This window comes from Pristiophorus japonicus, chromosome 16, assembly GCF_044704955.1.
Source record: "Pristiophorus japonicus isolate sPriJap1 chromosome 16, sPriJap1.hap1, whole genome shotgun sequence".
Taxonomy (NCBI): Eukaryota; Metazoa; Chordata; class Chondrichthyes; family Pristiophoridae; genus Pristiophorus; species Pristiophorus japonicus.
In genome coordinates this window covers 131201291-131214370 of record NC_091992.1, presented here as the reverse complement: position 1 = coordinate 131214370, position 13080 = coordinate 131201291, and the positions used below count along the sequence as shown (strand labels likewise).

Below are 13080 nucleotides of genomic sequence, written 5' to 3'. Positions count from 1 at the left end.
CACACCCCTCTCAGTATCTCACACACCCCTCTCAGTGTCACACACACACTCCCCTCTCAGTATCTCACACACACTGCCCTCTCAGTATCTCACACACGCCTCTCAGTATCTCACACTCCCCTCTCAGTATCTCACACACACTGCCCTCTCAATATCTCACACACACTCCCCTCTCAGTATCTCACACTCCCCTCTCAGTATCTCACACTCCCCTCTCAGTATCTCACACTCCCCTCTCTATCTCACACTCCCCTCTCAGTATCTCACACTCCCCTCTCAGTATCTCACACTCCCCTCTCAGTATCTCACACTCCCCTCTCAGTATCGCACACACACTCCCCTCTCAGTATCTCACACACACTCCCCTCTCAGTATCACACACACACTCCCCTCTCAGTATCACACACACCCCTCTCAGTATCACACACACCTCTCTCAGTATCACACACACACCCCTCTCAGTATCTCACACTCACCTCTCAGTATCACACACACACTCCCCTCTCAGTATCACACACACACTCCCCTCTCAGTATCTCACACACCCCTCTCAGTATCACACAAACCCCTCTCAGTATCACATGCACCTCTCTCAGTATCACACACACACACCCATCTCAGTATCTCACACACACTCCACTCTCAGTATCTCACACACCCCTCTCAGTATCACACACACACTCCTGTCAGTATCACACACACATTCCTCTCAGTATCACACACCCCCTCCTCTCAGTATCTCACACCCCTCTCTCCATATCTCACACCCCCCCCTCTCAGTATCTCACACTCCCCTCTCAGTATCTCACACACACTCCCCTCTCAGTATCTCACACTCCCCTCTCAGTATCACACACATCCCTCTCAGTATCTCACAGTCCCCTCTCAGTATCTCACAGTCCCCTCTCAGTATCACACACTCCCCTCTCAGTATCTCACACTCCCCTCTCAGTATCTCACACTCCTCTTTCAGTATCTCACACTCCCCTCTCAGGATCTCACACACACTCCCCTCTTAGTATCACACACTCCCCTCTCAGTATCACACACTCCCCTCTCAGTATCTCACACTCCCCTCTCAGGATCTCATACACACTCCCCTCTCAGTATCACACACTCCCCTCTCAGTATCACACACTCCCCTCTCAGTATCTCACACTCCCCTCTCAGTATCTCACACTCCCCTCTTGTTATCACACACAACCCTCTTGTTATCACACACACCCCTCTTGTTATCACACACACCCCTCTTGTTATCTCACACACCCCTCTGAGTATCACACACACCCCTTTGAGTATCACACACACCCCTCTGAGTATCACACACTCCACTCTCAGTATCTCACACACACTCCCCTCTCAGTATCTGACACTCCCCTCTCAGTATCTGACACTCCCCTCTCAGTATCTGACACTCCCCTCTCAGTATCTCGCACTCCCCTCTCAGTATCTCACACACACTCCCCTCTCAGTATCTCACACACACTGTCCTCTCAGTATCTCACACACACTCCCCTCTCAGTATCACACACCTCTCTCAGTATCACACACCACTCTCAGTATCACACACACACACCTTTCTCAGTATTACACACTCCTCTCAGTATCACACAGCCCTCTCAGTATCTCACACTCCCCTCTCAGTATCACACACACACTCCTCTCAGTATCACACACACACACTCCTGTCAGTATCACACACACACTCCTCTCAGTATCACACACACATTCCTCTCAGTATCACACATCCCCCCCTCTCCATATCTCACCCCCCCCTCTCCATATCTCACCCCCCCCTCTCAGTATCTCACCCCCCCCTCTCAGTATCTCACACATCCCTCTCAGTATCTCACAAACCCCTCTCAGTATCTCACACACACCTCTCAGGATCACACACAAACACACACCCCTCTCAGTATCTCACACACGCTCCCCTCTCAGTATCACACACACACTCCTCTCAGTATCACACACACACACTCCTCTCAGTGTCACACACACCCCTCTCAGTATCACACACACACTCCCCTCTCAGTATCTCACACACGCCTCTCAGTATCTCACACTCCCCTCTCAGTATCTCACACTCCCCTCTCAGTATCGCACACACACTCCCCTCTCAGTATCACACACACACTCCCCTCTCAGTATCACACACACCCCTCTCAGTATCACACACACCTCTCTCACTATCACACACACACCCCTCTCAGTATCTCACACTCACCTCTCAGTATCACACACACACTCCCCTCTCAGTATCACACATACACTCCCCTCTCAGTATCTCACACACCCCTCTCAGTATCACACACACCACTCTCAGTATCACACGCACCTCTCTCAGTATCACACACACCCATCTCAGTATCTCACACACACTCCACTCTCAGTATCTCACACACCCCTCTCAGTATCACACACACACCCCTCTCAGAATCTCACACAGACGCCTCTCAGTATCTCACACTCCCCTCTCAGTATCACACACACCCCTCTCAGTATCACACACACCCCTCTCAGTATCACACACACCCCTCTCAGTATCACACACACCCCTCTCAGTATCACACACACCCCTCTCAGTATCACACGCACCCCTCTCAGTATCACACGCACCCCTCTCAGTATCACACGCACCCCTCTCAGTATCACACGCACCCCTCTCAGTATCACACGCACCCCTCTCAGTATCACACGCTCCCCTCTCAGTATATCACACACCCCTCTCAGTATCTCACACATACACCCCTCTCAGTACCTCACACATACACCCCTCTCAGTATCTCACACATACACCCCTCTCAGGATCTCACACTCCCCTCTCAGGATCTCACACTCCCCTCTCAGTATCTCACACACTCCCCTCTCAGTATCACATACATTCAGCTCTCAGTATCTCACACACCCCTCTCAGTATCACACACACACTCCCCTCTCAGTATCACACACACCCCTCTCAGTATCACACACACCCCTCTCAGTATCTCACACACACTCCCCTCTCAGTATCTCACACACACTCCCCTCTCAGTATCACACACACACCCCTCTCAGTATCACACACACACTCCCCTCTTAGTATCACAAACACACTCCCCTCTCAGTATCTCACACACACACCCCTCTCAGTATCACACACACCCCTCTCAGTATCACACACTCCCCTCTCAGTATCACACTCCCCTCTCAGTATCTCACACACACTCCCCTCTCAGTATCTCACACACACTCCCCTCTCAGTATCACACACACACCCCTCTCAGTATCACACACACACTCCCCTCTTAGTATCACAAACACACTCCCCTCTCAGTATCTCACACACACACCCCTCTCAGTATCACACACACCCCTCTCAGTATCACACACTCCCCTCTCAGTATCACACTCCCCTCTCAGTATCTCACACACACACCCACCCCTCTCAGTATCTCACACTCCCCTCTCAGTATCTCACACATCCCTCTCAGTATCACACACTCCCCTCTCAGTATCTCACACTCCCCTCTCAGTATCTCACACTCCCCTCTCAGTATCTCACACTCCCCTCTCAGTATCTCACACTCCTCTCTCAGTATCACACACACCCCTCTCAGTATCTCACACACCCCTCTCAGTATCACACACCCCCCTCAGTATCTCACATACTCCCCACTCAGTATCTCACACACTCCCCTCTCAGTATCTCTCACAGCCCTCTCAGTATCACACACCCCTCTCAGTATCTCACACACCCCTCTCAGTATCTCACACACTCCCCTCTCAGTATCTCACACACTCTCCTCTCAGTATCTCACACACTCCCCTCTCAGTATCACACACTCCCCTCTCAGTATCTCACACTCCCCTCTCAGTATCTCACACGCACTCCCCTCTCAGTATCTCACACGCACTCCCCTCTCAGTATCTCACACGCACCCCCCTCTCGGTATCTCACACGCACTCCCCTCTCGGTATCACACACACACTTCCCTCTCAGTGTCACACACACACACACACACACACCCCTCCAGTATCTCACACATACACATACCCCTAGCGCCGGCTAGAAGTGTGGTGATTTGCTGTGCCCTCTCTCTGACACTGAGCTCGTAAACAGTTGACTGTTTTACTCCATTCCTCTGATTGTTGGGAGGCCAGGAACTGAATTGGAAAATGTTCTTTCCCGATCATAAATTACGTTCTTGAGATATGAAGATAAACATCTTGATGCCGAAATGCAAATTTTGTTGAGCCGCAGCTCACCCAATGAAGTCTCGTAACTTAATGACATTTCGATGAGAACCATCGCGTTGGTAATGACAGGGCCCGGACTGAAACACACATTCGTGGAGTTAACGTGATGTTGAGGGGGAAATGCACCAAAGCTGCTTGTGTAAAAACAGACCCAGGTGTGTCACAACCCAGCTCGCAAATCCCGTTCACTGGCCAGTCTCCTCGATGTGATTCCCCAGTGTACAATCTCAGTCAAGTAGATCCCATGTCAGCTGCCACTTTGCAGGAATGTAATTTGAGGCTTGGATCACATCAAGTTATTCGAAGAATATATATATATTTATATATTGAGGATAAGCAGCTCATTACTGCAGCTCAGAGTTGGCAGTGCTGAGATTCAAACTATCAACACCACACTTGAAAGGAGCGGCAGGATTGATGTTTCTTTCCCTCCATTAGTCTCGCTCGGTTAATCTGACGTTAGATGTAAATGTACAAGTCCATTTTGAACAGCACTCATTGTAGACGTATTCCCTGCCCTCCTGAGGGACTGACCATGCTGAGCTCCATTTCACCAGTTGCCGGTCATCTCCCCTAGTACCGCCCCCTAGTGGCTAGTGACTGCCAACAGCCTATTTGGCTATGAAAGGCATCACATCCTGATTGGATGTCCGCACGTGCACCTTTTAAGCACGAGTCATTGACGAGCGATCAGCAGCTGTAAATGTGGCTGATTTCTCCCCTCCCCCAACCAGTGCCCCAGCCCATGAAGCGTGTGGACCATTTCTAGCAACTGAGATCAGCAAACTCGGCGCAGTCTGGGGACAGGAATTGGAACCATCCTGGTCTCCAAGGCTCAGTTCCACACTCGCGGTCCATGTACTGGGGGAGTTACATGTTCATTTTCAATAAACATATCATTCCTGTTCCCTCTTCCAGTTCCCAGTCCATTTCTGTTTCTTCCCTTCCCATTCCCTATCCCTCCAGTTTCCCTCGTCCCTTTCTGATCCCTCTTCCCTTCCCACAAACAAAGATTGTATTTCGGAAGCCCCCTTTTCAATATTTCGGGGCAGTGAATGTTGCAGGTTGGAAGGACCATTTTTGAAATGCGGGTAACTTTCTGCTCCACAGCCTGTGACCTCAACGTACACAAGAAATGTGTGATAAACGTGCCCAGCATGTGTGGAACGGACCACACGGAGAGGAGGGGCAGGATATTCCTGAAAGTGCAGGTCGCCAGTGACAACCTGCTTCACGTCGCAGGTAAGCTCCTCACTGCATCGGCATGGGAACCAGCAGCGCTTCACGGAGAGGGTCCCAGATTAGCTGGAGCGAAGCACAAAACCACCTCTGAAATGAAACTTCGCCCCCTCCGAGCTGAGGGAGGCCAATTGTGGCAACTCAGCACCTGTAGACTCAGCATAGACCAGGGCCTGAACCTCAGGGCCTGAACCTCAGGCTCAGGGCCTGAACCTCGGGGCCTGAACCTCGGGGCCTGAACCTCGGAGCCTGAACCTCGGGGCCTAACCTCAGGGCCTGAACCTCAGGGCCTGAACCTCAGAGCCTGAACCTCGGGGCCTGAACCTCGGGGCCAAACCTCAGGGCCTGAACCTCAGGCTCAGGGCCTGAACCTCAGAGCCTGAACATCGGGGCCTGAACCTCGGGGCCTGAACCTCGGGGCCTGAACCTCGGGGCCTGAACCTCAGGCCTTCCTGGTGCCGACAGTTCCGTATCCCCCAGACTCCAAGCGATCATTCTGCATAGAAGCTTCAGTTCTATGAAACTTCTGTACTCGGTATCACATAGAATCTACAGACCATTCCGGCCCAGCTGGTCTATGTGGAGTTTCTGCACCACATGAGCCTCCTTCATCAGCCCTATCAGCACATCCTTCTATTCCTTTCTCCCTCATGTGCCTTTCTAGCTGCCTCTTAAATGCCTCTGTGATTTGGAGTTCTGCTTTACACTGCATGAGACAGAGTAAATCATGTGACCTTTTTTTAATTGCATAAAGTATGGCAATATCCTACCATGTTGCAATCCTTTGATGGCCAAACTTACATACCTCAACCGTCATTATGAGCAGGCCTGCCAAATGGTGACGTAGAAACCACTGAGAACGTGGGCCCGAGATGTTCGAGTGTGCACTGTGGCAGCTCTGGATGTTGCCTTTCTCATTTTCTTCCTTTACCAAACTGGACTCAACCAGTGCAAAAAAAACTCCTAGTCCCCCATAATCATAAAATATCGGTTTTAAAGAATTGGGCAGATGCGGAATCCACTGCGGTTTGATGGTCACATTTTGCTTTGTTCTTGGGTTTCTGAGTACGGTGTATTTTCCTCACGGACGGCCGCCCTTCAGGTGATTGCTGGCGTACAGCAAGGTCTGTGTTCACAGGGGTCTTTATGCAGATGGACAGACGTGCTTCTGGTTGACGTGATTTCATCGGTAGTGAATCTCATTCGATGTGTGGAGTGCTAGGCACCTGAATGTGTGCCCATTCACTGGATCATCACTTTATCACACCTTCAAAGCGCATGGTGTTATTATTTTTAATTTCTTTTTAAACAGAAAATGCTGGAAACACTCAGCAGGTCAGGCAGCACCTGTGGAGGGAGAAACAAAGTTAACGTTTCAGGTCGATTACCTTTTCTAGAATCATACAGCACAGAAGGTGGCCATTCGGCCCATTGTGCTCATGCTGACTCTTTGATAAAAGATCTCCAATTAGTCCCCCTCCTCTGTCCTTTCCCCGTAGTCCTTCAAATTTCTTCCCCTTCAAGAATTTATCCAATTCCCCTTTGAAAGTTATTATTGAATCTACTTCCACCGCCCTTTCAGGCAGCGCGTTCCAGATCATAACCGCTCACTGCATTAAAATTTAAAAAATTATCCTCCTCTCGCCTTCATCAGAACGGAGTTATTATTTGTAGTTATTTTATGCATGATGTGACTTGTAATATCGAAAGGATTGTCTGGTGGGAACCAGGTGGAACTGAAGAGCGTTGAGTGTGAGGAGTCGCGTTTAATGATGGTAAAGTGGTGGAGTTTGTACGGTTTAACGAAACGCACAGACAGAAGTTGACTGCAATGTGTGACCATTGTAAGATCCTGTCCTACACTTCGTTCAGTAGGCTGTGTCGAGAGCCATATGTTCAAATTTGCCGATGACATAAAGATTGATGGTACAGTAACTAGTGCAGGCAGGAGCATAAAATTACAGAGATATTGACAGATTAAGTGAGTGGGCAAATCTGTGGCAGATGGATTTCAACGCAGGTAAGTGTGAGATTATCCATTTTGGACCAAATATGATAGATAAGAGTATTATTTAATGGTGAAAAGCTAGGAACGGTTGGAGGTCCATGTGCACAGATCGCTAAAATGTATTAGTCATGTGCAAAAATTCATCAAAAAGGCTAATGGAATGTTAGCCTTTATAACTAGGGGGCTGGAATATAATGGCAAGGACGTTTTTCTACCGCTATACAAAGCCCTGGTTAGCCCACAATTATACCGTTCTGGGCACTACACTTAAGAAAGGATATATTGGCCTTGGAAGGACCGCACTGCAGATTCACCAGAATGTTACCAGGGCTCCAAGGGTTAGATTTTAAGGAGACATTACATAAACTAGGCTTGTATTCCCTGGAATATAAAAGATTAACAGGAGATTTGATTTGAGGTTATTCGGATTTTGAAAGGAATTATAGGGTAGATAGAGAGACACCTTTTCCGCTGTGGGATAGTCTAGGTCAAGGGGACACAATCTTAAAATCAAAGCCATGCCATTCAGGAGAGAAGTACCCCACGCACACTGAGCATTGATCGCTGCCCAGCTAACTTGCTGTCCAACCTGACTGCCCCACTCTGCAGTGGTCACGGGCTTGGCAGCTTTGCCAACACTTCTGACCTTTTGCCACCCGGTGTGGGAGGGAGCGGGATGGACAGAGTTGCAGGATATTCCCGTGGTTCTGCTCCTGGGCCTGGCGAAGATAGCCATTTGCGGATCTGGGATGGGGTGGGGGCGGGGGTTGTCAATCGGGCTGCCTGAAGGTGGTTAGCCAGGCTTAAATGGCCCAGAAAGAATGCTTTGCATTTATATAGCCCCTTTCATGAACTCAGGATGTCCCAAAGTGCTTTACAGCCAATGAAGAATGGTGTACTCACTGTTGTAATGTAGGAAATACAGCAGCCAATTTGCGCACAGCAAGCTCCCACAAACACCAATGAGATAAATGACCAGATAATCTGTTTTCGTGATGTTAGTTGAGGGAGAACTCCCCTGCAGACACGGTCTCGGTTTAACGTCATATCTGGAAGACGACACCGCCGACAGTGCAGCACTCCTTCAGCGCTGCACTGGAGTGTCAGAACATAAGAACATAAGAATTAGGAACAGGAGTAGGCCATCTAGCCCCTCGAGCCTGCTCGGCCATTCAACAAGATCATGGCTGATCTGGCCGTGGACTCAGCTCCATTTACCCGCCCGCTCCCCATAACCCTTAATTCCCTTATTGGTTAAAAATCTATCTATCTGTGATTTGAATACATTCAATGAGCTAGCCTCAACTGCTTCCCTGGGCAGAGAATTCCACAGATTCACAACCCTCTGGGAGAAGAAATTCCTTCTCAACTCGGTTTTAAATTGGCTCCCCCATATTTTGAGGCTGTCCCCCGAGTTCGAGTCTCCCCTACCAGTGGAAACAACCTCTCTGCCTCTATCTTGTCTATCCCTTTCATTATTTTAAATGTTTCTATAAGATCACCCCTCATCCTTCTGAACTCCAACGAGTAAAGACCCAGTCTATTCAATCTATCATTATAAGGTAACCCCCTCATCTCCGGAATCAGCCAAGTGAATCGTCTCTGTACCCCATCCAAAGCTAGTATATCCTTCCTTAAGTAAGGTGACCAAAACTGCACGCAGTACTCCAGGTGCGGCCTCACCAATACCCTGTACAGTTGCAGAAGAACCTCCCTGCTTTTGTATTCCATCCCTCTCGCAATGAAGGCCAACATTCCATTTGCCTTCCTGATTACCTGCTGCACTTGCAAACTAACTTTTTGGGATTCATGCACAAGGACCCCCAGGTCCCTCTGCACCGCAGCATGTTGTAATTTCTCCCCATTCTAAATAATATTCCCTTTTACTGTTTTTTTTTTTCCAAGGTGGATGACCTCACATTTTCCGACATTGTATTCCATCTGCCAAACCTTAGCCCATTCGCTTAACCTATCTAAATCTCTGCAGCCTCTCTGTGTCCTCTACACAACTCGCTTTCCCACTAATCTTCGTGTCATCTGCAAATTCTGTTACACTGCACTCTGTCCCCTCTTCCAGGTCATCTATGTATATTGTAAACAGTTGTGGTCCCAGCACCGATTCCTGTGGCATACCACTAACCACCAATTTCCAACCCGAAAAGGACCCTTTTATCCCGATTCTCTGCTTTCTGTTAGCCAGCCAATTCTCGATCCATGCCAATACATTTCCTCTGACTCCGCGTACCTTTATCTTCTGCAGTAACCTTTTGTGTGGCACCTTATCGAATGCCTTTTGGAAATCTAAATACACATCCTTCGGTACACCTCTATCCATCATGCTCGTTATATCCTCAAAGAATTCCAGTAAATTAATTACACATGATTTCCCCTTCATGAATCCATGTTGCGTCTGCTTGATTGCACTATTTCTATCCAGATGTCCTGCTATTTCTTCCTTAATGATAGCTTCAAGCATTTTCCCCATTACAGATGTTAAACTAACCAGCCTATAGTTACCTGCCTTTTGTCTGCCCCCTTTTTTAAACAGAGGTGTTACATTAGCTGCTTTCCAATCCGCTGGTACCTCCCCAGAGTCCAGAGAATTTTGGTAGATTATAACAAATGCATCTGCTATAACTTCCACCATCTCTTTTAATACCCTGGGATGCATTTCATCAGGACCAGGGGACTTGTCTACCTTGAGTCCCATTAGCCTGTCCAGCACTACTCCCCTAGTGATGGTGATTGTCTCAAGGACCTCCCTTCCCACATTCCCGTGACCAGCAATTTTTGGCATGGTTTTTGTGTCTTCCACTGTGAAGACCAAAGCAAAATAATTGTTTAAGGTCTCAGCCATTTCCACATTTCCCATTATTAAATCCCCCTTCTCATCTTCTAAGGGACCAACATTTACTTTAGTCACTCTTTTCCGTTTTATATATCGGTAAAAGCTTTTACTATCTGTTTTCATGTTTTGCGCAAGTTTACTTTCGTAATCTATCTTTCCTTTCTTTATTGCTTTCTTAGTCATTCTTTGCTGTCGGTTAAAATTTTCCCAATCTTCTAGTTTCCCACTAACCTTGGCCACCTTATACGCATTGGTTTTTAATTTGATACTCTCCTTTATTTCCTTGGTTATCCACGGCTGGTTATCCCTTCTCTTACCGCCCTTTTTCACTGGAATATATTTTTGTTGAGCACTATGAAAGAGCTCCTTAAAAGTTCTCCACTGTTCCTCAATTGTGCCACCGTTTAGTCTGTGTTCCCAGTCTACTTTAGCCAACTCTGCCCTCATCCCACTGTAGTCCCCTTTGTTTAAGCATAGTACGCTCGTTTGAGACACTACTTCCTCACCCTCAATCTGCATTACAAATTCAACCATACTGTGATCACTCATTCCGAGAGGATCTTTTACTAGCAGATCGTTTATTATTCCTGTCTCATTACACAGGACCAGATCTAAGATAGCTTGCTCCCTTGTAGGTTCTGTAACATACTGTTCTAAGAAACAATCCTGTATGCATTCTATGAATTCCTCCTCAAGGCTACCATGTGCGATTTGATTTGACCAATCGATATGTAGGTTAAAATCCTCCATGATTACAGCCTCGATTAGAGAGTGCCCACAGAGCCCAACGGGTATGCTTGGGGTCTTCAGTGACCGATGGGAACCGCAGCGAATCAAGTGTTTTATTGACATGGGTAATGTTGCGATTTAAACTGTGCGTTTATTTTAGTTGGATTGAATATGATGGTTAATTATATCAGTGGTGCCTGCTCAATGTGAAGGGGGGCACTTGTGCAGTTGCCTTTCTGTTAGAGCAGGTGCTACCCAGGCACAGCCAACTGGATAGGAGGGAGGGATAGAGGGAAGGAGAGAGGGAGGGATAGAGGGAATGAGGGGAACGAGGGAGGGAGGAAGGAAGGAGAGAGGGAGGAAGGAAGGATAGAGGGAGGGGAAGGAAGGATAGAGGGAGGGGAAGGAAGAGTAGAGGGAGGGACGGGAAGTGGAGGTATAGAGGACTGGAGAGAAAGGAGAGAGGGGAAGGAACGATGGAGGGAGGGAGGGATAGAGGGAGGGAAGGGAAGGAGAGTGTGAGAGGAAGGAGATAGAGGGATGGAGGTATAGATGGAGGGAAGAAAGGTGGGAGAGAAGGGAGTGAAGGCGGGACCGAGGCAGGATTGGTGTCTGCTCGAAGGGATGAAGCTAAATTAATGACTCTAGAGGATGGGCTCTGCAAGATTTTAATTGCATCTAATTTAATGTTTAGAACCTTAGGCGAGATATTAATGACTGTGAAATTACCACCTCGGAGCAGTTTCAGCGCTGAGCGTGTGTTACAGATCTAATGAGCTGAAGGTAGTCCGTACAACGTTGAAATGGGATTGAATATGTAAATAGATCAGAAGCGTCACCATTGGGTTTATCCCTCTGTTATGTGCATGGGTTGTTCTATTTTAAATGGTTGAATGAAATATATTGTCTTCTGTCTATTTCTAAAGCTTCTCCTTTTGAGAGGTTTTTTTCTCTCTCCTGGAGGTGCTGGGAGTCACCAGTCACCCACTAGTACTGGACCTAAGTGACCATTTTTAAAAAGTATTTCATTGAGCCAGACAATGAGTGTCATCAAGCTATTCATTGCATAGGATATACGGCACAGAAACAGGCCATTCGGCCCAACCAGTCCATGCCGGAGTTTCATCACCATAGGCAGTCCCTCAGAATCGCGGAGAACTTGCTTCCACTCCCAAAGTGAGTTCTTTGATGGCTGAACAGTCCGATACGAGAGCCACAGACCCCGTTACAGGTGGGACAAACATTCGTCGAGGGAAGGGGTGGGCGTGGCTGGTTGGCCGTGCGCTCCTTCCGCTGCCTGCGCCTGACCTCTTCACACTCTTTACATTGAGATTCGAAGAGCTCAACGCCCTCCCGGATGCACTTTCTCCACCTCAGGCGGTCTTCAGCCAGGGTCTCCGAGTGATGTCACACTTTACCTGGGAGGCTTTGAGGGTGTCCTTATAACGTTTCCGCTGTCCTCCTTTTGCTCGTTTACCATGAAGGAGCTCCGCATAAAGCATTTGCTTAGGGAGTCTCGTATCTGGCATGCGTACTATGTGGCCTGCCCAGCGAAGCTGATCGAGTGCGGTCAGTGCTTCAATACTGGGGATGTTAGCCTGGTCGAGGACACTGATGTTGGTGCGCCTGTCCTCCCAGGGGATTTGCAGGATCTTGCGGAGACATCATTGGTGATATATCTCCAGCGACTTGAGGTGCCTGCTATACATCGTCCATGCCTCAGATCCATACAGGAGGGCAGGTATTACTACAGCCCTGTAGACCATGAACTTGGTGGTAGATTTGAGGGCCTGGTCTTCAAACATTCTTTTCCTCAGACAGCCGAAGGCTGCACTGGAGGCGATGTTTTTTTCTCTCTCCTGGAGGTGCTGGGAGTCACCAGTCACCCACTAGTACTGGACCCAAGTGACCATTTTTTAAAAGTATTTCGTTGAGCCAGACAATGAGTGTCAACAAGCTATTCATTACATAGGATATATGGCACAGAAACAGGCCATTCGGCCCAACCAGTCCATGC

General features: G+C 48.3%; 1 protein-coding gene across 5 annotated transcripts in view; it reads left to right on the top strand.

Moving 5' to 3' along the window:
* The window catches only part of LOC139226835 (protein kinase C alpha type), a 542945-nt gene that overhangs the window by 317438 nt on the left and 212427 nt on the right, over window positions 1-13080 (top strand). For all 5 annotated transcript variants that reach the window (XM_070857892.1, XM_070857891.1, XM_070857893.1 and 2 more), the window contains exon 5: window positions 5350-5481. In XM_070857892.1, coding sequence (XP_070713993.1) covers window positions 5350-5481 — 132 coding nt within the window. The remainder of the gene's footprint in view (window positions 1-5349; window positions 5482-13080) is intronic.